The 25,825-nt window shown below is 35.1% G+C and overlaps 2 protein-coding genes across 4 annotated transcripts; one reads left to right on the top strand and one right to left on the bottom strand.

Annotated features, from left to right (window-relative positions):
* Positions 1-7,312: 7,312 nt before the first annotated feature.
* Positions 7,313-14,433, bottom strand: LOC104121497 (putative 1-phosphatidylinositol-3-phosphate 5-kinase FAB1D). 3 transcript variants are annotated; one of them, XM_070185688.1, is made up of 11 exons: positions 14,219-14,433; positions 12,591-13,051; positions 11,928-12,072; positions 11,506-11,841; positions 10,929-11,408; positions 10,193-10,509; positions 9,456-9,582; positions 9,175-9,330; positions 7,989-8,855; positions 7,627-7,887; positions 7,313-7,543 (listed from the first exon to the last, which is right to left on the bottom strand). In XM_070185688.1, exons 2-11 carry the CDS (start codon positions 12,992-12,994, stop codon positions 7,346-7,348), a joined length of 3,291 nt encoding a protein of 1,096 aa, XP_070041789.1. In that variant the 5' UTR covers positions 12,995-13,051; positions 14,219-14,433; the 3' UTR covers positions 7,313-7,345. The 3 variants fall into 3 exon arrangements, with proteins under 3 accessions (XP_070041789.1, XP_018622194.1, XP_070041788.1); XM_018766678.3 differs by having other exon boundaries at positions 14,253-14,433; XM_070185687.1 differs by having other exon boundaries at positions 12,591-14,432.
* Positions 14,434-24,904: 10,471 nt separating this feature from the next.
* Positions 24,905-25,395, top strand: LOC138899095 (uncharacterized). Its single transcript, XM_070185212.1, has 2 exons — positions 24,905-25,117; positions 25,297-25,395. Exons 1-2 carry the CDS (start codon positions 24,905-24,907, stop codon positions 25,393-25,395), a joined length of 312 nt encoding a protein of 103 aa, XP_070041313.1.
* Positions 25,396-25,825: the final 430 nt, after the last annotated feature.

The following is a 25,825-nucleotide window of genomic DNA, read 5'->3' as shown; positions in this document are numbered from 1 at the left end:
GTCATATTTAATAAAATATTTTTTTTATTGCCAGAAAGTCCGTTAGAAATAAGGGTATGCATATGCTGCATAACGATAGGGGCAGTTTTATCAAAATAGATGGACGAGGGGTATTTTTAAATCAAAATGAATAGGTTAGGGACAGTTTTGACCATTTTCCGTAGTAGAATTAAGATTCATTCCTCGTTACAAACATGTAAATACATATAAGGAAAGAAAGAGAAAGACCTGATGTTAATCCAAAACAAAAAAATATAGTTTATGTTCTTTAATTACCAAAAATAGATAGTTCTCACGAATCTCACCCTTTCCTCGAGAAAATGGCATCATGTGACAACACATAATAGGAAATTATAATTTTTTAGCCTTATATTAGGTTTGGCAAAGATAGCCCCAAATAATTGGCATTATATAACCAAATCCTAAAAAAACTACTCTCTTATATATTCTCTCTCAAACAATTGGTCTCAAACCGTCTGCTCCCCTCCCCCTTCCCCCTCCCCCGGCCGCTCACTTCTCTTCTTGCTTTTCCCCTTTCTCTCCTTGTATTCTTCTTCTATCTCTTCTCGTTCGCTCTCATAGTTTAGCAAAACTTCTTGCAAATTATGCAAAAATAATCAGTGGGATAAAAAGATAAGGTTGATCTCACATCAGAGAAAATCAAAAGCAAAAAAAAGAGAGAAAAAATACATTTCAACTTTGTCTTTCTTCTCTATTTTTTTTTGTTGGATTGAACGAGTGGGTGAGATTGGAATTGGTTTAAAATACCTAAACGAGGCTATATACAAAATTTTAGCAAGGTTAGAAGTGATTTAGACTGGTTTCAGGTAAAGAATCATACCTAAAAATCCAACTGCGACATGTGTATATCACGTTGTATATCGTGTACATCAGTGTATATCACACACAGATTTTTAAGGACGTCTATGTATATCACTTTGTATATTGTATATACAACACAATTATTTTATGCACGTCCGTGTATATTATATTGTATATCATATATATATAATACAAATTTTCATGGATATTCACAGATACACATGATATACATGAGATATCACTGATGTACATAGAGATATACATGGGATACAATAGGGGATACGCATGTGGAGTCGTCTTGAACTTGAGTTTTCAATCAAAAATGTGTTATACAAAGAAGGAAAATAAAATTTTAATATACTTTTTGATATACACATTATTATTATGTTATACACTGTGCTATATAAATAATATAGTTATTATTGTGTTATATATATTTGGATATACAGATAAAAAAACTAAAAATATAATTAAAAAATATTTGAGAGTTTTTCGGATACTACTGAAGAAAATGGAACCTAATTTATAGGATGATGGTTGCTATGAGTGAAGAGAGAGGGTTTTAAATATTTTTTACTATTTTTAAGGAAAATATTTTTGATGGGACTTATTTTTAGGATAATGGTTGAACCATTAGAAGAGAGAGAATAACTTTAGGCTACCATATGCCAAATCCTAAAATATTGGCTTTTTATGCCAATTGTTGGATCTAGCTATCATGCCATGCCAAAACCCCCTTTCCCTCTTTTCTTTTCTTCCGTTTGGACTGGGCTTACAGCAAAATAAAGACTCATTCAAAGCCCTAAAGGCTAAAATATCATCATGGGAAAACTACCCTATATACCTACCTAATCAAAAGTAATTACCCGTATTACCCATTTTAAAAGTAATTACATCAAATACCTATTCTATTACAACTAATTACCCGCCCAGCATAATACATAATTAGCTTTCCTTTTTTATCTCCTCATCAATTCTCGCTGCCGCTACCCATTTGTATGTTGTTTGTCTTGTACCTTTTTCTTGCTATCAACACCCATTTTTTTTATTTGTGCTCCATAATTTATTTTATCTCTAAAAAGTAAAACACAAAATAATATGTACTATCTAACTAAGATTTGAATTTTCATGTGTGTTTGAAGTGTTTGCTGTTGGAATTTATTGGGTATTATTCTTTGATGTGTAGATTATGATGTTAATGCATCATTGAAGGATCTTGAAAATTTAATGAGAAAATTATGATGTTAATGTTCGAAGATTTTATTATGAGAAAATTAAATCCATCATTGAAGGATCTTGAAGCTTGAAACTCATTAATTGGGTTTTTTGAATTTGTAGTTATTTCGATCCAATTGTGATTGGAGTGTACTGGAATATTAATTGGAGGTTGTGGTTATATTTTGAATCAATTTGGTGGAGATTTTGGAGTAGATTTTAAAATTTTGGGTTGAACTAGCGAAAAAGACGAATTTATACTGTATATAATTAATTACAACAATATAATATTACAGTATATAGTATAATATAATAGTATAATATTGAATGAAGAACACAAGATATTATTTTAATATATTGTATAGTACTTTAGTATATAATATATAATTTAACAGTATATAATTTACTGATATTATTTTAATTTATATTGAATTAAAAAAATCTTTTTAAACTCTTGCGTACAATTGTATACCATGTTGGTATAGCTATATACTATACTAGTATCATATGTTAGTTGGAATATTTTTTAGTTGTATTAGCTACATTTAATTGGTACACTATTTGATTTTTCTTTAGTAATTGTAGAATAGTATAATATCTTGAATTTTTTTAATTTTTCTTTATGCATGTGTATTATGTAACCATTTTAATTTTTTCTTTATGCGTTTGTTTTATATAAGAGTATTATAGTACAATATCTTGAAATACATTATTATATTAATATGTGATACACTATTATTTTTGATTTTTCTCTTTATGCATGTGTATTAGGTAATAGTAGTATAGTCATATATAGTTGCCTGGAATTACTTAGTAGAACTGTATACCCTATTGGTATAATTATATATCATATTGATATCATATGGTAGTTGGAATATTTTATTGTTGTTTTAGCTGCATTTTTAAGTGAATTCTATTCTGAAATGATTTATATGATCATGTTTTGTTGTGTTGGATTTTTTTGTACCTATTGACATAGATTTTGTGTATTATATAAGTTTTAATAGTTATATGCAGCTGTTGGAACGACCCCGTACAACTATATACCATATTAGTATAGCTATATACTATATTGGTATCATATGCTAGTTGAATCATTTTTTGATTGTATTAGCTGCATTTAATTGATACACTATTTGATTTTTTCTTAATAATAGTAATATAGTACAATATCTTGAAATACTTTATTATATTAATATATGTGGTGCACTATTTTTTAATTTTTCTCTTTATGCATGTGTGTTATGTAATAGTAGTATAGTCATATAGTTGCAGGGAATTAACAAGTAAAATTGTATACCATGTTGGTATAGTTATATGTCATATTGGCATCATATGATAGTTTGAACATTTTTTGGGTTGTTTTAGCTGCATTTTTAAGTGAATTCTATTCTGACATTATTTATATGAACATGATTTGCAGTGCTAGAATTCTTTTGTGCCGATGGACATAGATTATGTGTATTATGTAATAGTTTTTATAGTTATAGACAATTGTTGGAATGATCCCATACAACTATATACCTTGTTAGTATACGGAATGAGCAAGTTGCTTTGTGAATATTTAGCTTGCAATGCGGGCATGTAATTTTCTTATACTTTTATTGCACCCTTTAATGTTTTGGTACAGTAGTATAGTCACAGATAGTTGTAGCAATATTCTAGAGCAATCATATACTCTGTTGGTATACTTGTATACCATATTGGTATCATATGGTACGAAAAGTCTTTTTTACTGCTTATACTTTTATTGCATTTTCCAATATTTTATTATCATTTCTTTTCTAACTAGTATATATAGAGATTTGGTGGATGTAGATTATGTTTTCTTGCTCCATAACTGGTTGTGTTACTACTAATGGTAGAGTGTGTACTGATATTTGTAGGGAAGGAGATCAAGGTTTGCATGGCAATCACGTGTTGATTCTTAGAATCTGATTATGTAATTTATGGTGCTCAGTAGCAGTCAGTGTGATATTCAGTGAATAAGATCAAGTGACAACTGATATTATTTTAGTTTAATAATTAAATTAAAAAAAATGAGAAAAAGGTAAATTATACTAGTTATATTTTTTTAAAAAGATGAACAAATATTTACTATATCAGTTATTTTTTCTTATTGTATAAAAATAAGAATAATAAAAATAGTGAAAACGGTAAATGAAATTAGATTATGAAGAGAAAAAGAATATAAAAAAAAGTTAAATGAAATTATAAAAGGAACAAGAAATAAAGAAAATAAAAGAAAAAAGAAGTTAAATGGAATTAGAAAAGGAACAAGAAATAAAATAAATAAATAAATAAAAATAAAGAAGGAGTCAAAATTGAATGTGAAATAAGTTATGGTAAAAATAACAATAATACGATTTAGGCAAAAATAAATAAATAGAAAAAGAGAAAAAAGATTAAAAAAAAAAAAAAGAAGAAGAAGAAAACGAGAAAAAAGAAAAGGAGAAAAGAAAGAAAAAAAGGAAAAAAGAAAAGAAGCATAGAAATAAAAAAGAATTGGAGAAAAAAGAGAAAATTTCCCATAAAATCTACTATGGATAGGAAATGTAATTAGTTTGATGGGTAGAAAAATAAATGGGTAGGTAAGGATAAATAGTTTTGTTTTTGTGGGTAACTATGTCATTCACCCCAATATCGTATGGTGCTCATCTCAGCATATCACGTGCAGTGACGGACCCAGAATTTTAAACAAGCGGGTTCAGTCAAAGACGATAACAACAAGTAGTATAAATGGTGTCGAGTATGATAAGCAGGATTTGGTATATTTTCTTTTTGGGGTTCTTTTTTTTCATAAAGTGATCTCGAAATAAAGTCATTTTAAAGTTTGTGCTCAACAGTTTTAAAAGTTTTCGGCATGTATGAACAAAATATAAAAGCCTATTCATTTCTATTTTTAACGTTTTATTAATTTAACTTAACACATTTAACAAGTTTTCAAACTTGAACAAAAAAAAAAATCAATTTATCCACTTTATAAACTTATTATCTCTAATATATCTAACAAAATATAGAACTTTTTGTATTTTATAAATAAGAAGTAGTTATTGGCAAGCAGACGACATAAAAAGGGATATACAAAATTACAAATAAATAAAGAAAGAGAGCTAAACACTAAACCAAAAATAATAATATAAAATAGATAAATGATTTCAACATAAAACTAAATTAAATTAAACTAACAAGTAAATGGTGTCGAGTATAATAAACAGGATTTGGTATATTTTCTTTTTGGGGTTCTTTTTATTCATAAAGTGATCTCGAAATAAAGTCATTTTAAAGTTAGTGTTCAACAGTTTTAAAAATTTTCGGCATGTATGAACAAAATATAAAAGCATATTCATTTCTATTTTTAATGTTTTATTAATTTAACTTAACACATTTAACAAGTTTTCAAACTTGAACAAAAAAAAAATCAATTTATCCACTTTATAAACTTATTAGCTCTAATATATCTAACAAAATATAGAACTTTTTGTATTTTACAAATAAAAAGTAGTTATTGGCAAGCAGACGACATAAAAAGGGATATACAAAATTATAAATAAATAAAGAAAGAGAGCTAAACACTAAACCAAAAATAATAATATAAAATAGATAAATGATTTCAACATAAAACTAAATTAAATTAAACTAACAAGTACTTTCAACAAATACTTGCATGTTTTAATGATTTATAACAAACTGATAACCAAATCTAACTTTGTTGAAAGACTTATTTTTTCGAAATAGAATAACTTTAGAATGATTTTCATTGAATTCAAGTAAAGAAACATGTTGAAAAAATAAGAAGTAAAGAAATTCAAAGTCACTTGCTGGGGTTGAACTCAAGACGTTATGCACAATTTGAACCCACATGACCGCACCAGCAAACAAGCGGATTCAAATAATTAATTTATACGAGTGTTTCACTGTTTTTAAATATAATTATCAATATATACCGTATAATTTTTTGACGTAGCGGTTCAGTTGAACCCGTGTATCATCAATGAATTTTATCTTATTCTACTTACTCAAAATATTCTTTTAATTTCTCTACTTTATTTATTTTAATTTTTCTTTAACAATTTTCTCAATGTAAGTTTCGTAATTTTAGTGTTTAGTTTTTTTACTGGTCTTTACGAATCTTGAGTGAACTAATTTATTATTGATGACTATCAGAAAATATTGACGGTTGCAAGTTATAAAAATTTTATGCACTTTCATATTTTTGTATTTTTATCTATTATAAAAATCTATAAATAACCAAAGCATATAGTTCTATGAGGCTTATGCCCCACACTTTCCGGAGCTTACGCCTCGCCCCATGCTTAGTAAAATGTCTTGTGTCACGCCTTCGTCTTTTAAAATGCTGAGATTAATAATAATATCTAAGTGTTAGATGGAATCATTGATATAAAGTCAAAAGTAAAAGACAATTCTACGAAAATAAAGTCCGCTCGTATGTGAGGGAAGGCAAAATCCCCATTTTGATTAAAAAAAATCATTGATAACCAAATAGCAGAAAACAACTTTCATGTGAAAAATATTTTTCTGAAAGATGATTTTCTGTCATACCAAATGCGCCCCAAGGTACCGTTTGTTCTCTCCTTTCTCACTTTTATTTAATTGCTCTAAACCCAATATGAAATGTATGTTTTGTTCCAAATAGTCTTCGCCGATATTTATTTTAATGCGGAAATTAGCATTATTGAAACTTAACTTGTGATCATTTTTGGCCAAAATATGAAACACACACATGTAACTTTAGAGAGACGTTGAAAAAGAAGTAACCTTAGTGAGATTATTACTTGTTTCCTTAAATGATTTCAAATTTAACACAGGTGACAAAATTTTCCACATATATTTTAAAATTTTCCACCTTAGTGAGATTATTACTAGTTCTACTTTTAAGTTTTAAAATAGAACAAAATTTAATACGTTAATATTTTTTCGAAAACCACATATTTTCGTATCACAATTCTACGTGTTGGTGTAATTGATACAACTTCATTGCGATTTTGAGGAATGAAATCTGCTATATATGGCGTTACGTTCAAGCTGTAACTAATTCCAACTGGACTGGACCATATCTACACACATGTAAAATTCTTTGTAATATTTGAAAAGTTAATTTAAGTAATTCAATTTATAAGTAAAGTTCAATCTTTATCAAAGTTGTAAGTTTTGTACTTTGTTTTGTCTTCAAACCTGAATTTCATTTGATTCTAACAACATTCAAATATTCTTCCAAAACTCAAACATGCACATACTCTTTTCAGAAAAAAAGGAGAAAAAGAAAAGGAACCTCTGAAATCAATTCTCACAAGGGAAAATGTTTATTGATAAACTTCCTAAATCTCTTTTTATACTCCTGGGGGCTCGGAAGTGAGGAATTGAACCAATTGAAGAGTTGTACGTCCCATGTATACTGTCTTAGATAGTCAACGATTCCACAAACAAGTTCATTGCCCTCAGTATTCATTCCCACAAACAGAGAATAGTCCATCACATTGATTGTCTGCAATTCAGCAAATTATACCAGTTTAGAACCTGAGCCATATATAAAATTCTTGGATTGAGTGATTATATGTGCAAACTTACACTGAGGAAAACAGTGTCATTCCATACAGCTCTTTGCAGATTCCTGTTTGAGCTCTTATCAACATATATGGGATAAATATTCATGTCATTCACAAAGTTTTGGTCCTGAAAAATTCCTCCTGCACCGTCGTTTGCTGAACTAAGTCGAGCATGCAACGTACCTTTCAGTTCATATCGCCGAGTAATATCTTTTCCAAAAGAAAGGTTCTCCATCACCACGAGATCATGCGTTTTCTCTTTCCCACTTGATCTTATTATGACCTGCAAAACATAAATATATAGAGAAAAGTTCAATAAGCAAATGCACTTTGCTGGCAAGCCTGTGCTGTGTTATAACCAGAATATTAAGTTGATTACTTGACCTGATAAATGCCAAGAATTTTTGCAAGGCAGGTTTGACTTCCTTGCTCTATGCACTGATCCATGTAATCAAAATAACAAGGAGCAAACTTCAAGAATGACTCAAATTCATTCCTCTTAATTTCCTTTACGATGAAGCGATCATCAAGAGTTTTGGCAAAAAAAGAATTAGTTTTCCGACCTTTTGGATACCAGCTCCTACACCTACTTAAGGAAGCAATAAAATCAACTTCAGATGGGCAACAACGATCTCGCAAATGAAGAAATGGGCGAGCATAGGGACAGATCACTGAGTATTTGTGCGTTCTAGGCAAACTCGATGAGCATGATTCATCTTCAAGATCATGACTCACGACAGGCAAATCCATCAGCAAGGCCAAAGCACAAGCAATTATGCTAGAAAATTCATCTTCATAATCAGACACGATATACTTATCACTTCCAAGGGGAATATAGAGCTTTCCAACTTCATCTGTACTAGTAAGTCCACAAGCTATAGTTTCTGCACCATAGGTTGCGACAGAACCTAATCTTGTTAAGTAACCTCTCTGAAGATTCTTCATGTATTCACGTCGAATTTCAGGGAAAGGAGTCCACCACCCTTTGTTATGCTCTATGTTGGATAATATTGCTAAGAGGGATCTACTCCTTTGAGGATTAAAATAACTGGCACCTGTAGCATTAGCATCTAGTATAGCGGCCAGTGCGTCTTGATTCTGGTAAATGGTTTTGGGATAATAGTCAGATGACATCAGGGAATGAAGACGTCGATCCCACACAGACAACTCAAGCAGAAGCTCCAGCTGTATTCTGTTCAAGCTCAGAGCCTTATACACAGCCTCCTGCTTCTCTGTGTTTTTAATATCAATCTGAAAATTAGAAAAGGCAAAAGATTATATTTAGATGGCGCATACACATCAATATATTTGATATATTCTCATCTTCACCAGTAAATCAACAACTTAACTAATCTTGGTTCATGCATCTGTATACATTTGACATGTAAACATTATGCTAGGGAACATCGCCTGAGCACCTTGTGGTTGTGGAATAACATACATGGAATACAAAAAATGAGGAAACGAGATGGAAAAACGATGCACGAATCACCACAAGATTGATTAGATATTTAGATTAAGTGCTAGAAGAACAAGTAATCCTAGCATGAGAGCCCAGAAAGGAACTAACCTCAAATTGAGATCTCTCTTCCTTCAGCATTTTCTCAACTTCAGAAAATTCCAAATTTGACCCTTGAATATTTATAGTTGTTCCATTAAAACGGGACTCTATTGCCTTTAAAGCTTTCTCTACATCGAGAAACTTCATAATCCCTTTCGTGTAAACCTACTTATGAAAAGAAAATCTCGGTCATCATAGACTTGCAATATATCATGTAATTTCCGCAGTAAACCAAAAACTTAAAAGCATTAGTATGTAAAAAGAGTATACAGCTTCATAAAAGCACATACATCCTCAAAATCCTTGCTACAAAACTCTCCTTTAGTCGAACTGCTAAACTCCAAAATCGGAGGAGGAAGAGACACAGAATAAATAATAAAAGTTGGGTACTTGAACACTGCAACCATTGACCCTAATCTGCACATTAAGAGAATGACATGAATTTCTTTTTTAAAAAAAAGATGAAATATGATCAAGGCTCAACACTGAACCGCAATGCATCTATTCAAATGATTGCCGAAGTTGAAAAAAGAAAAGCTGCAAAACAAATTACTATAACCGTCAGAGATGTAATACAACAACAGCAGCTCAATATAATCCCACAAATGAGGTTTGGGGATGATAGTGTATACGCAGATTTTACCCTTACTCTAGGAGGCAGATAGGTTGTTTCCGATAGACTCTCAGTTCAAGAAGATGAAAAGAAACAATAGAACAGTAACAACAACCAGAAAGATAGTACCAGTAACCTAAGAACCAGAAAAATAGATGGGAAAAGCAATAGCAATAATCATAACCAATGGCAAGATACTAGAAAACGGGAGTGGAAAAATAGTATGAAAACAACTTGAACAATTATGCCCTATTTTAGGCTCATTTCGTCCGAATACATTAAAAATTACATTTCAAGGCATTTTAGGAGAAAAAATAGAGTTTCAACCACCTAATCTTACTTTAATTTCTAGTGTTGAACCTAAATACGTAAAATAATAAATTTATAAGATGGATACCACAACTTTGATCATACCCGAAGAAGTAGAGGAAATCGCTATTGAAGGATTGACTGCGGTCAGGCAGTCTACTAAACAAAGAGGAATCACAGAAACCGAGCTGCAAAAATCTTCCAAATGAAAATCCAAGGGAGCCAATGGACATTAAAACTCTTTTTGTATTTTTTGAGCCTCCATTACAACAACTCCACATCCAAATTTTTCCTTCCGTTTCACCAGAGAGGGCCTTGTTTAATGGAAGAGAATGAACTTTAATAGTGAGTAGCTTCTCATGATGTGCATAACGGAAAATGTGAACTTTCGGGGATACACCACACGTCCCACATTGGTTCCTCTGCAACAACAGGGCTTACATGTCAACAACCTAAAATAAATAACACTATGTACAGAAAACAATGAACGGAAGTTCCTAAAGGCAGTCCGGTGCACGAAGTATCCCGCGTTTATGTAGGGTCCGGGAAAGGGTCGCTCCCTAATGAGGTGTGATGTAGGCAGCCTAGCCTGATGCAAGCATTATTGGCTGATTCCACGACTCTAACCCGTGACCTATAGGTCACACAGAAATAACTTCAAATATCGCATGTAAATAGATCCAGGGAACGGAAGTTCCTACATAGTAAATAGATTATAGAAGCAACTTCAAATATCACATTCTGCTAAATGAGCAACCAGCATTCTAGGAAACATTGTCAGAGTGGAAACACAGCGACACAAAGAAAGAGTTTGTAATGGAGACAATTGATTTCTACGCACCTGATTTAGCAGATTATCTCGCAAAAACTTCCCAAGAGGAATATCATAATCTTGATAAAATCTGATTCTAGAAAAATGATTGGTCACACAATTAGTGCCTCTTTTAGCATTCCAACTTGACATCATTACCAAAGTACTCTCCCAATCGAACGATGATGTCATGACATCGTTATTATGTTCTTTGTCTTCAGGATTTTCCAAAGACTCTTCTGCACTCTGTAATGGACAATGTAGTTGTTCCTTTTCAGGTGTCTTCTCTTTGTCAGAAACTTGAACATCATTTTGACCGTGATCTTCTGGATTTTTTGGCTTAAACAACAGATGTTCACCTTCTTCCTCTAAGTTATGCCTTATTATCATTGCTTTTTGATCTAGAAGGAAAGACGTCTCAAGGATTAAATTATATGCCATGGTTACAGCACGACAGATGACATATTTAACTTTCTTCAATTCATTGCTGTTAGTTCCCATTAACAAAATCTGCCAAAGAGAATTGATTTGCATTTACAAGTGCAAAAAAGCAGTTATGAATTCTGTATCAGCAAAAATAAAACAGACAAGCTGCAAATATACTCACTGTACTTCCACGATGAGTAGAACAGCCCCTGATAAACATAAGTGTTTTGCTAGACCTTTTCACGCTATCACCAGAAGAGTCATGTTCTTCTAGGAATTTCTCAAAATGAAAGGAATCGCACTGCCTGAGGTCTACCAATGTTTCAGAAGATATGATTGATGAACCTGTGCATAGAGCAACTCTCTCCATTCGATGTTGCTTGATATCAACGATCAATGTCAATCCTTTATTAAGAGCATACTCTTGTAAGTCACGAGAAACAGACTTCTCCACTAACACAACATTTGGTTCGTAGCTTTCTATCATGTCAATGATGGACTTCACTCTATCATTCTCCTGTTAATATGTTAAAACAGTAATCACAAACACATGAATATGCTCATCTTTTTTATTTGATACATACAACGGTATTTCTAGTTTACCTGTCGAAATGACTCAAATACTGATAATTCATTTGAAGAGAGACCAAGTGCACCCTGGATCAGCAGCAATCTAGGCTTATTATACTGTGTAGGCATGTGTTTGTGAGCAGCATGTTTATTGAAGACCAAACCTCGGATAAATTGACTACAAAACAGAAAAAACCTATGATTTAGCCCAGAGAACTAGGGGCTCCCTCCGTTAAAAATTTGTAGTCATGGTGTGAACAGACACAAACAAAGCGATAAAGGTAGATACTGAAATTAGGTAGGAGTAGTATTTAAAAGAGAAGTGAAACCTTTTGGTGAGGTTGAGGTTTTATAAAAGTAAAAGAGGATATCCTGTAACTTTTAAAGAAGTATCAGTCAATCAATATGCCTCCAATCTCAAACTAGTTGATATCATCTATATATGTTTTGTATCCATTCTGCTCTATTCAAGCCCAACTTAAAGTCGTATAACATTCAAAATTAATACAGAGAAGGAAAAAAGTTCCCATTCAAAAGGGAAGACACCTTTTGGAAGTTCACAAAGAAAAAGAATACAGTCTTATTAGATGGGAGTAAGCATGACAAATGAAATCAAATTTTAACTGTCTAAACATTAAGCGAATGAGGAACGACGAACACAAATAAAGATAAGAAAAATCGGTTGCTGTTTAATACCTTTTGCTGCGAGAACCGGTTGCAATACATTTTATCTTCAAATATCGATTAGGATCCATAGCATTTCCTTCAGCTGCAGTAGGCATAAAAAATGAAGCAGCCTCCAAGGACAAGGAAATTACTATGTCAATCCAATTGTCACCCTCTTTCCCTGAAGAGACGACACCAGAAGAATTAAGCAGGTCATCAACAAGGGGCTTAAGCCTCTGGTCCATCATATCCCCTAATAACTTTTGTTTTTCCTCTTTAAAATTGTGGCTTCCATCGTCATCTTCATAATTAGCCGCATGAAATTCCATATCATCATAACAATGTTCTGGTTCAGGTGGTAGCCAGAAGCAGGCATCAAGGTCACAACTAGAAGAGGTCCCATTTCCATCTGTTTCCATTTTGCAAGAAGACATAAATGTATTTCTGCTTCGTAATGACGTAGGACCGAACAAACAAGTTATATTGTCAACCTACACCATAGTAGCAACACATTAAATCTAATCCAGTAACGATTCAAGCTGCTGATTACCCAATCTAGTGAAAAAATGTAAATTACTTGAACAAACAACATTAATCTGCCTTCTTCTCAATCGTTGAATAGGACTAATAAGAACTTATCATCTTCATATCACGCATTACTCACATTAGTCATGTTAGGTGTACGAACAAAGTTCAACATTCAGATACTCTTAACAGTTGAGGCCTTTTGGGAAACACCATGTCGGTTTGACCTAAAGAGGATAATATCACACTATGTTAAGATTATCTTTGGGCTGGTTGAGCCAAACAACTAGTATAAGAGCTTATGGTTCGGCGGGACAAGTATGGCGATGGCAGAGAGATAGTGTGTGGCTCGGTTTACCTCCCCTTACGAGCTTAGAGACGCAACTCTGACTATGTGGTTGGCACACAGTAAATCTCGAAAAGTGACCCATAGATCATGGTAATGGGCCATGTGAAGCTTAATTCGAGGGGGGAGACACGTGGATCGTGGTGATGGACTTAGTTCAAATGGAGATTGTTAGGTGTTGAATAAAGTCTTACATTGGTAGCTGAAAAGATTGAAAAATTACATATAAGGTGTATGATATTCTTAGGGGTCGTTTGGTACAATAGTGAGATAAATAGGGTATTCCGTAGGATTAGCTATTCCACCTTCTCTATGGGATAGCTGATCCCACCATTTTATTGTAAAATTTATCCCCGGATTAGCTAATGTCTTTAACCAAACATGGAATAAATACAATCCCAAATTCTATCACGAGATTAGTATCTTTATCCCATGTACCAAACAACCCCTTATGGTTGAGGCCTTTTGAAGAAAACCGTACGGGCTTGGTTCAAAGCGGACAATCTCACACGACGTTAAGAGTATCTTTGGGCTAGTTGAGAGTTGAGACCAACAATTCTCGACAAGAAAATTACAAGTTTAAGCATTTGGCATCCAGCAAGTCTGACTAAACAATGTTAATTAACTAAATGCAGGACCAACACTAACAGCATGTTTGGTTCAGATAAAACCATAATTGAATGTATAAACAAAGATAAAACAGAGTTAATTTCAATAAAACAAACAAGATGCATGCATAAACACACAAGAATCAATTCTCAAGTATTGTAAAAACAATGATAAAAACCTGATGACTAGAGAGAGGAAACACAAACGTTTACCAAAGTAAGATGAATCTTCAATCCAAGAGAACATAAATCAGTTGAAAGACAAAAAACTTACTCCCTCCGTTTCAATTTATGTGTATTTATTTTCTTTTTAATCCGTGACAAAAAGAGTGAATTCTTTCCATATTTGAAAATAATTTACTTTTATACAATAATTTATATCCACATAAAATATATGTGACTCATTTTATACCACAAGTTCAAAAATTTCTCTCTCTTTTTTTTAACTCCGTGTCCAGTCAAATTGGTTAACACATCCAATATAATATAATGTGAACAGAAAAAGCAGTTTGATATGTTGAGTCATCTATTTTAAATTTTAAATTTAGGAAGAAAAAATCATAGTTTAAGAAATCATGACTTCACACGTCGAAACATGCCATCTGTAGCTCCAAGAACATAAATAAATGAATTAATAAATGATAATAAAAAAAGACTATACTATTCTATGGAGTTAAGTTACCAGGAAGTCTTTCTTATTTCCATTAAAATTTAAAAAGAAAAGAAAAGAAAACGAGTTTCGTGTCATGCTTTTTAAGCCCAAAAAAAAGGCAGGATGTCAATGAAGTTGCTTACCGCCAATACTTTTTGCTATTTCGTAATTTATTTGCCGTGATTTTTGTTTTGGTAAATTGAGCTACTTCTGTTGGATTATATGAAATGAAAGGACTATAACGCCCCGCAATCCAAGTTTTGGTAAATTGAGCTACTTCTGTTGAAAATAGATCTTTGAAATTTTAAATTGTATTTAGAGTTTTGGACATATATTTTTACTTGAAATATATATTATCTTTTATGAGAAAAATATAAAATTATACATTAAAAAAAAATTAAACCCACTTTTTAAAACTTAGAGACTCATCTTCCAAATTTGAAAATTTCAGTCCAATATATAACCAAACAAGTTATAAAAAAAAGTTAAAAAAACAAATTATGGACAAATGGGTACGCCTAGAGCTTGAAATTAAGCATGAATTGAAATTATCAATATTATTATAAATGCACAAATATTTTTCTTTTTTTACCCTTGAAAACAAACTTCATACTCCATCGTTTCAATTTATGTGAACTTATTTCCTTTTTAGTCCGTGCGAAAAAGAATGATTCATTTTCCTATTTCGAAATAGTTTAACTTTATGCAATAATTTATAACCACACAAAATATACGTGCTTCATTTTACACCACAAGTTCAAAAGTCTTTTCTCTTTTCTTAAACTCTATGCTCAGTCAAATGGGTTCACATAAATTGAAACAGAGGGGGTATTAGACAAAATTTTAATTTGATTATTTTTCTTATATTTAGAACTTTCAAAAAAAATATAATTTAATTATCTTTCTAAGATTAGGACTTTAAAATAAATTATAATTTAAATATTTTTCTAAGATTTAGAACTTTAAAATCAAGTACGGAGTAAAATTTAATGTGACAATTTCGTAGAATCTCCCTCCTCAAATTTGCCTTCATCACACTAATATCTCCCTTATTTTGATTTGTTTATAGTAGTTCTTCTCAATTTATTATCATTAATGTAAAAGTTATGTTTGAACTAACTTTCCCATCTAAACACCTCTATTCTTGACCCTTCAAACTATCTTTTCTTTTCCTTCTTCCTCCAGCTACACGGTAACTTTATAGAAAAGCATAATACAGATGAATCCTCTAACCAACTAACATATAGAGGGAATATGAACATGTAAGCTTCTTGGTTTCTGCATTAAACTCAATATGTCATACTCCTTTAGCAATTCTTGCAATAGTTTTTGCATTTTCGGATTTTCCTTTAATTCTGTTCATCAGCCATTTGCTTCCTCCTTTGCGAGGAGTTAATGCCATCGCCTATGGAATTGACATAGTTGCTTTCTGACCTAGGCCAGTAGGAAGTAGGAATTCAACTTGTTCAATATATCTAATCCATTTATAAGTCCTTAACATAAAGTCAACGAGAAAGAGACGAGGGTTTAAATTCAATATGCAATATGGGGTGGAAATTAAGGTAATCTTGGATGACGATGTGTGTCGGCGAAGGTTTTTAAGGGGTCAAGAACGAAGGTTTTTAGGTTGGTTTGATGGGAAAATTAGTCCATACATAATTTTTTTATTAATAATAATTAGTTTAAAAGAATTGTTACAAAGAAATTAAAATAAGAAACATATTGTAACGATCCGATAGGTTATTTTATGTACTGGCTCCCTATTTATGAATTGAGAACTTTCATAGACTATTTGATTATTGTGTGGTCCGTGTTAATTTCGGGGAAATCTAAATGTGAATATACAAAAAAACTTGATTTTTGAACTTCAAAATGGCTAGAGTTGACCACGGTCAACATTTTTAGTAAATGATCTCGAATTGGTGTTTTGACGATTCCGGTAGGTTTGTATTATGATTTTGGACTTGTACGCATGTTTGGTTGCGGTTCCGGGTAATCCGAGGCCATTTCTGCGCTTGATGTGAAAATTGAAATTTTGAAGTATGAACTTTGAAGTTCTTTGAGTTTTGAAGTAATTTTGATGATGAGCTTACGAGCGAGTTCGTATGATGTGATTATACTTGTGTGGATGTTCGGATTGGGCTCGGGTGAGTTTTGAATGAGTTTTGGATTGTTTTAGCAAAGCTGGGATTTGCTGGTACTGCAAACCTCGCATTTGCAAGGTTCTGTTCGCAAATGCGAGCATCGCATTTGGTGTGTGCTAGCTCGCATTTGCGATGCTGGTCAATGGCAGGGCAGCTTCGTATTTGCGAAGCTTTGGTTGCTTTTGCGAGTTGGTGGACTTCGCAATGGCAATGCTCATATCGCAATTGCGACACTAGAGAGTAGGGGGACAACTTCGCATTTGCGAAGCTTTATTCGCTTTTGCATGGGGCTGGTCCTTTGTATATGCAAAGATTTAGTCGCATTTTCGACATCAGAGAGGCTCAGACACTGTTCGTATTTGCGATCAATGGTTCGCTTTTGTGAACGTAGCAATTGCAAACAAGATTTTGCAATTGCGATATCTGCAGCTAGGTAAAAGGTTGCGGGACTTAGCTCATTTTACTCTATTTTTGAGACCTAGACTCCACATAGAGGCGATTTTGGAGAGCAATTTCTTTTCAACTTCATAGGTTAGTAACTTTAACTTGTTTTTGTTTAATTTTCATTGCTTTTTCATTTTTCTCTATTAAATCTAAGATTTCATAGAGTAAAAATTAGGAATTTTGGGAAGAAATTTAGGAATTTATAATTTTAAAATTTAGACCTCGAATTTAGGTTGGATCTCGAAATAAATCACATACTTGGACTCGGGGGTGAATGAGTAATCGGAATTTGGTCTTATTTTTGGATTTCGATCACGTGGGTCCGGTTGACGTTTTCAATTATGCCAAAGATCGAATTTTTTTTATTCTAGGGTAGTTTCTAAAGCTTGTTGTGACTTATTTGAGTAATATTTGACTAGATTTGGGTGGTTTGGAAGCTTGTTCTAAAGGAAAAGCCGCGTTGGATTGTTGATCTTGTTCCGAAAAAAGGTAAGAGTCGTGATTAACCTTAATTTGAGTGAATTAGGATATGATTGATCTATTTGTTACGTGTGGGGACGGTGTATATGCAAGGTGACAGGTGCATATGCGTCGTCATGGGTATAAGCATGCGGGGTGTTCTAGCTTACTTGCCTTGAATTATACTCTGTCTTTTCTTATTTCATATTTTTTCTTATTATGTGTCCTTACCTGATACATGTTTTACTTGACACATATATGCTTTCACTTATTAACATGCTATGATTCGATGTATGCATCACTGTTACATGCTCTTTCATGTTGCTACATAGATGTTTTCACCTGCTTTATGTCCTTATGTGTCTTATTGTCTTATATGTTCCTTGTATTATTCTATTGTGTTTATGTTGTATTGTATGACCTTAGATTGTTCTCGTGCTACAACGTGTTTAAGTCATCTTAGTTTATGTTGTGAGACTAGTTTCTTGGATATGGCACTGTTTGGCCTTCCTTTCTCGTGCTCATACATCCTTGGTGAATTTTTGAGTTCTCGCTCCCTTTATTATCATGTTTTGAGACTTGTCGTATTGACTGCTATCGAGCATTATCAAATGAACTAATATAATGGGATCGGGTTGCGCGTCGCAATAGTATAGACTCTTGTTGGTATTGATATATAGATCAGGTTGCGTGCCACAATGGAAAGGAAGTCTTGTAGTTATTCATGGTTGTTATGCTCCACTACTGTGTTATGTTATGAAGCTGCGAAGTGGTGATATTTTAGGGCGCTCTGTCTTCTATTTCCTTATCTCGTTCATTATGTTTTACTCATTTCTCTATATTGTTACTGCTTTTCTACTTATTACTCGTACAGGCTTATAATGAGTTTCTTGTTATATCCTCGTCACTACCTCGTCGAGGTTAGGCTCAATACTTATTGAATACATAGGGTCGATTATACTCATAATACTCTTCTGTACTTCCAATGCAGATCTCGGTGTTGGTCCCAACAACGTTCAGAGGTGATTGCTCGGACCCTTTTCCAGGAGACTTGAGGTAGTTCTGCTTGTGTTCGCATATCCTGGAGTCCCTTTCCTATCGTTATTGGTGTTTTCTTGTATTAGATAGTATTACATTTCTGTTCACACCTTATATGTAGTATTCTAGTGGCTCACATACTCTATGACACTAAATCTTGGGATGTTATGCAAGAGGAGCATGGTTTAGACTTGTTATCATATGTAACTTAATTTATTTTTATGCTACCTCAATATGATGTTACTTGTTAGACTAGCTTCTTATTTATTGGTAAGTGTTGTCTTGCCTAGCAAGCAGTGTTAGGCGTCATCACGCCCCATGGTTGGGATTTTGGGTCGTGACAAGTAGGTATAATGGCCCTAGGTTGCATATGTCTCACGAGTCATGAGCAAGCTTAGTAGAGTCTTGAGGATCGATACGAAGACGTTTGTGCTTATCTTCTAGAAGCAATAAAGCTGATCAGGATTCGGACCCCCGGCTTGCAGCCATTACCATGGGTAGCAACTGAGGCCAGGGCAGAGGCAAAGGTAGAGGTAGAGCTCAGCCTAGAGCACGCACAACAACACCCATAGTCGAGCCTCAAATAGCATAGGGTGATGAAATTCCATTTCAGACCGAGCCAGTAGGACAGGTCCCAGAGGGGTTCATTGACACCCAGTGCTTCAGGATGCCTTAGTCCACATGGTTGGCATTTTGGAGAGTATGGCTCAGGCCGGTGTATTTCCTGTGGCACCAGCCGTTTCTCAGGCCAAAGGAGGAGTTCAGAATTCCACTACTCATACCCCAGAGCATATGGCCCGTGGTTATCAGACCCCAGGAGTTCTACTAGTTGGGGCGGTCTGGCCCGTTGTTGCTACATAGCCTAGGGATGAGCTCGAGATGTCAGCTGATGAGCTGAGCATGTTAGATAGGTTCACCAAGTTGTTTCCCCCTCACATTAGCGGTGCACCTTCAAGGGATCCCCAGGACTTCTTGGGTCGTTTTCGTAAGATTTTGCGCAACATGGGACTAGTAGAGTCCAATGGAGTTGATTTTACCGTCTTTCAGATGCATGATTTCGCAAGAGGTGGCAAGTTCATGAACTGGGTAGGCCAGCGGGGTTACCTCCTCTCACATGGGCTCAATGTTCACAGTTGTTTCTGAAGAAGTTTATTCCCTTCACTCAGAGAGAGGAGTTGCACAGCCAGTTCGAGCACCTTCAGCAGGGTAGCAAGATCGTTACTTAGTGTGAGACTAGATTTGTTGATTTGTCTCGCCATGCAGCTATCCTGATCCCTACTGAGGAGGAGAAGGTGCGGTATGGCGTCAGATTTCAGATGGAAAGAGAGGTTGAGACAAAGATTTGTTTTACTCAGGTAGTTGAGATTGCCAGGAGGATAGAGCACATTAGAGGCCAGGCGAGAGAGACTACCTCTGATAAGAGGCCCCGTCATTTTGGAGGATTCAGTGGTGCCTCATCTGGAGGTAGGGGTTCCTTTGGTACAAGCCATTATATAAGGCTGGTATAGTCAGCACTACAGGTTACACAAAGTACATCAGGCATCTGTAGTGCTTATGGACCTAGTTTTGAGCAGCTAGCATTCAGTGCTCCTCCCGCTCCTATTAGTGCACTACCGATTCAAAGCTATTACAATAGTTATTCGGGTCATCAGGGACAATCTCAGATTCAGCAGCTACACTAGCCGAGGAGCTGCTTTGAGTGTGGAGATGCTGGTCATATTAGGAGGTATTATCCCAGATTGCAGGGAAGCATGCCACAGTAGGGTACTCATGCCATGATTCCGATATTGGTTTCTAATCCACCCGCTCAGCCAACTGGAGGTGGTGTCAGGTAGCCCGAGGTGGAAGCTAGTTAGTTAGAGGTGGAGGCTAGCAAGTGAGAGGTCCTCCAGAGGTGAAGGACAGGTTAATGGGGTTCAGCCTCGTTGTTATGCATTTTCGGGTAGGCCCGAGGCCGAGTCGTCTAGTGCAGTTATAATAGATATTATCTCAGTCTCTTATACAAATGCTTGCATGTTATTTGATTCGACTTCTACATATTCTTATGTGTCTTCGTATTTTTTTTTCGCTTTGAGTCTGCCTCGTGATTCTCTTGATATATTGTTTTGCTGTCTACACCGGTTGGAGATTCTATAGTAGTTGATCGGGTGTACTGTTCTTGTGTTATTACTATTAATGGTTTTGATACTATAGTTGATCTTTTGTTGTTGAATATGGTAGATTTTTAGGTCATTCTTAGTATGTATTGGTTGTCCCCATGTCACGCTATCTTGGATTATCTGCCAAGACTGTGACACTAGCTATGGCTGGGTTGCCTAGATTATAGTGGAAAGGAATCCTTGGTCATTCCACTAGGAGGGTAGTTTCATATTTTAAGGCTCGACATATGGTTGAGAAAGGGGTGTTTAGCGTATTTGGCCTACATCCAAATTTTAGTGCAGAGGTTCCTTCGGTGGATTCAGTACCGGTTGTAACGGAGTTTTTAGAGGTGGTTTCGGCAGACTTACTGGACATGCCACCCTATAGGGACTTTGACTTTTGCATGTATTTTGTTTTGGGAACTCAGCCTATTTCTATTACACCGCACCGTATGGCTCCAGCCGAGTTGAAGGAATTGAAGGATTAGCTGTGGGATTTTTCTTGACAAGGGAAGTGCAAAGCACAACACGAAATTAATACTCACTAGTCAAAGATAATATAGTTTAATTATCGTCTCCACATGGATTGGATTTAAACAATGTTCAAGTAATGTCCGGCTTAAACACTATTCATGATGATTAACACTTTGATTGGAATGATTATGACTAAAATTAACTATTAAAACTAAAGCGATTAATAATTGATCACGAAAAGACAAGAGTTGAGAAACACATAAATAATCAATGGAAGAAATAAGGATAATGACAGGATAGATGCAAGGTAGCTATTCGGGATCAAACTCTAGTTCAATTCACTCTAATATTCTAATGATTCTCACGAATTCATTCGATGACTAGTTCAATCGTATAGCCAAGACTTCTCTCTCGATTAAATATGAACCCTGCGAGGTGAACTAATATAAAAGCACTGTGAAGGTATGCAAGAGCACGTTAATGGACTAGTCTTTTAGGAAAACGTCTCTCGAATATTCTCGTAACTTGATTTAATCAACAGTTAAACAAGCTCTTTCGATTACTTTAAAGAATCACTGATAAACCAAATAAAATAATGCAAAGATAATCACCCAAAATATTCCTCTTTCGATTAAATAATTTGGTAAACAAAATTGCAATCAATTCAAAGCTCTTTAAACGAATTCATGCAAAATAACTAGAGTTAAAATCCACAAATATCAATCAAAACACGTATTCGTCCATCCCTAAAGTAAGCTACTCCATAATCATGGGGAAAGTCATCACAAATAAGGTTAGGGAATAAGAAAACATCACTCCAACATTACAATCCAAACTCCCGTATTGAATTGGTGGAAAGCTGATGAAATCTTGTGTCTTCAAGCCTCCAATGCTCTCCAAAATCTCTCTAGTTCAAAAGTCCTCTTAAAATCATATTTTTGGTGTATTTATACTATGTAGGAACGAGCCCGGATGGAATACCCTTTCTAAGACGAAGTGGAAAAGCTATCAAAAATACACAAGCGCGTCTCACCATGCGCCGCCCCATGCACCGCACACATGGATTTTTTTAGAGAGTTGATTTTTTCACTCTACAGGAATTTTGCACTAGCGCTTGCGCCCCGCAACGCGGTAGTGCATTTTTTTAGAGTAAGAATTTTTCTCAATGTTTTGACATCCAGACTTAGTTCTCAACCCCTGAACACGATCCCGACTTAATTCCTTAGGCTTCTTCTCATACTTTAAAGCTCCAAATCATCCAACTTAGCTCCAAAATCACTCCTTACGTGAATCTACTCCTGCAGAGCATAATACACGTAATAAGTACAAAGTACTAGTAATTAGGCTTAAATACTATCAAAGTATAGTAATTAGAGTGCAAAATGTAGTTAAAAATGTGAGTTCCTAGCCTACCATTAATTAGACCGAGTGTTTCACCTTGGGGTGTACCGGTGTTGTTTGTTAAGAAGATGGACGAATCGATATGGATATGCATTGACTATCGGCAGTTGAACAATGTTACCATCAAGAATAAATATATGTTGCTTAGGATTGATGATCTATTTGACCAACTTCAAGGTGCAAAGGTAGTCTTCAAGATTGATTTGAGATTTGGCTACCATCAGGTGAAGATTAAGGCATCGGATGTCCATAAGACAACTTTTAGGCTCACTATGGTCACTACGAGTTCTTAGTGATGTCATTTGGTTCGACTAATGCTCCAGAAACCTTCATGGATTTGATGAACCGAGTGTTCAAGATTTATTTGGATTCCTCTGTGATTGTCTCCATTGATGATATTTTGGTTTACTCTCGTAGTAGAGAGGGGCATGAGTAGCACCTGTGGTTTGTACTTCAAACTTTGTAGGATAGTCAACTATATACCAAGTTTTTGAAGTGTGAGTTCTGGTTGGACTCAGTTGCCTTCTTGGGCCATGTTGTGTACTCTTATGGTAACAAGGTGAATCCTAAGAAGATTGAGGCAGTTCAGAATTGGCCTAGACCGACTTTAGCTATAGAGATACGGAGCTTCTTGGGTTTGGCGGGCTACTATTGCCATTTGTAAAGGGATTTTCATCTATCTCAGCCCCATTGACCAAGTTGACTTGGAAGAGTGCTCTTTTCAAATGATCTGACAAGTGTGAGGAGAGCTTTCAGAAGCTCAAAATTGCCTTGAATGCAGTCCTGGTATTGGTGTTGCCCACAGGTTCGGGGTCTTATATTGTGTATTGTAATGTATCGAGTATTAGAATTGATGCAGTATTGATGCAGGATAGTAGAGTGATTGCCTACACATCTCGTCAAGTGAAGATCCATGAGAAGAACTAACCCGTGCATGATTTGGAGTTTGCAGTCATTGTTCACGTGCTCGTGATTTGGAGGCATTACTTATACGGCTTGCCATATGAGGTCTAGACTAATCATCCGAGTCTCCAACATCTATTCAAGCAAAAGGATCTTAATCTGAGGTAGAAAAGATGGTTGGAGTTATTGAAAGACTATGATATCACCATATTGTATCATCCGGGGAAGTCTAATATAGTGGCCGATGCCTTGAGTAGGAAAGCATAGAGCATGTGTAGTTTCCGATTTATACTGGCAGTGGAGAGGCCATTGTCCATGGATGTTCAGGCCTTGGCCAACAAGTTTGTGAGGTTGGATATTTCGGTACCTAGTAGGGTTCTTGCTTATATTATGGCGCAATCATCTTTATTGGAGCATATCAAGACTCTCTAGTTTGATGATCATCACTTGTTGGTATTGAAAGACACGGTGCAACGAGCTGGTGCTAAGAAGGTTGTGACTGGGGATGTTGGTGTTATGCGGTTTCAAAGCCGCAATTATGTTTCAAATGTTGATGATTTGAGAGAGTTGATCCTTGAGTAGGCTCATAGCTCACGGTATTCTATTCACCAAGGTGTCACAAAGATGTATCGTGACTTGAATAAGCATTATTGGTGGTCGAAGATGAAGAAAGACATTGTTGGGCATGTCTCTCAGTGTTTGAATTGCCAACGGGTGAAGTATGAACATCAGAAATCCGGTGGTTTGACTCAAAAGTTGGTGATACCGGAGTAGAAGTGGGAGTGCATCACTATGGACATTGTGGTAGGCTTACCACAGACTTTGAGGAAGTATTATGGTGTTTGGGTCATTGTGGACCAGTTGACCAACTACATGCATTTCATTCCGGTAATGACTTCCTACACTGTAGAGCGGTTGGCTCAGATTTACATCAATAAGATTACTCATCTGCACGGTGTGCCTATTTCTATCATTTCAGATAGTGGCATGTATTTCACTTCACACTTTTGGAGAGCTTTGCAGCATGAGTTAGTCACGCAGATTGAGTTGAGTACTGTGTTTCACCATCAGACAGATGGGCAGTTCGAGCGAACCATTCAGATTTTGGAGGATAATTTGAGGGCATGCACTATTGATTTCGAAGGTCAGTGTGACCAGTTTCTACCTCTAACAGAGTTTGGCTAGAACAACAACTATTAGTCAAGTATCCAAATGACTCTGTATGAAAACTTATACGGGAGGCAATTTAATTCTCCGGTTAGTTGGTTTGAGCCCGGTGAGGTTAGTTTGTTGGGCACGAATTTAGTTCATGATGCTTTGGAGAGGGTGAAATTGATTCAGGAGTGGCTTCGTACAACACAGTCCAAGCAAAAGAGTTATGCTGATAGGAAGGTTAGTGATGTGGCTTACATGGAGGGTGAGAAGGTTCTTCTCTGAGTTTCGCCTATTAAGGGCATGATGCGATTTGGGAAGAAGGCAAGTTGAGCCCGAGGTTCATTGGTCCATTTGAGATCTTGAAGAGAGTTGGAGAGGTTGCTTATAGGCTTGCATTGCCTCCTAGCCTAGCATGTGTATATCCTGTATTTTTTGTTTTCATGATTCAGAAGTACCGGGAAGATAGGTCACATATTTTGGACTTCAGCATGGTGCAGCTCGATGAGAATTTGATGTATGAGGAAGAGCCGGTGGCTATTCTAGACTAGCAGGTTGGAAAGTTGAGATCTAATAATCCTTCCAAGTCTGAACTCGTCAACAAGACATAAGAATCTACTTCATTCCATGAATGAACAACTAAAAGATCACTTAACACACTCATAACTCGAGACTGTACAACACATCAAGACAGAAATCAAGCATCCATAATCCTTTTGCATCCCAAGCAAATCCTTCTCGTCTCACCCAAACCATCTAAGCATAGTCCTTAGCCTCATAATACTCATTATATATCTATCCAACTACTCACTGATCCATTAATCCCTATCCTAGGGACACCACCGTACATGTAAGTCCAAAAGCACATACTCACACAACTGAAACCACCGAGTCCAATCTGCGGTCTGAACCCGGCCTCAAGTCCTCCAGACTGGCCTATCTACACAACACCAAAAACACATCTCACACCTCTTCCATGAC

This window comes from Nicotiana tomentosiformis, chromosome 9 (assembly GCF_000390325.3).
Source record: "Nicotiana tomentosiformis chromosome 9, ASM39032v3, whole genome shotgun sequence".
Taxonomy (NCBI): Eukaryota; Viridiplantae; Streptophyta; class Magnoliopsida; order Solanales; family Solanaceae; genus Nicotiana; species Nicotiana tomentosiformis.
Note: the sequence above shows the minus strand (reverse complement) of the source record. Positions and strands in the feature narration are given on the sequence as shown.

Bases quoted from the DNA above. Each gene is read 5' to 3' on its own strand.
- LOC104121497 (XM_070185688.1), bottom strand. From the start codon at position 12,994: ATGTCTTCTTGCAAAATGGAAACAGATGGAAATGGGACCTCTTCTAGT. The intron at 10,510-10,928 runs GTGCGTAGAAAT...CTGTTGTTGCAG, and splicing joins GAGATAATCTGCTAAATCAG to AGGAACCAATGTGGGACGTG. The intron at 7,544-7,626 runs GTAAGTTTGCAC...GCTGAATTGCAG, and splicing joins ATGACACTGTTTTCCTCAGT to ACAATCAATGTGATGGACTA.
- LOC138899095 (XM_070185212.1), top strand. From the start codon at position 24,905: ATGACTCTGTATGAAAACTTATACGGGAGGCAATTTAATTCTCCGGTT. The intron at 25,118-25,296 runs GTTCTTCTCTGA...TTCATGATTCAG, and splicing joins CTTACATGGAGGGTGAGAAG to AAGTACCGGGAAGATAGGTC.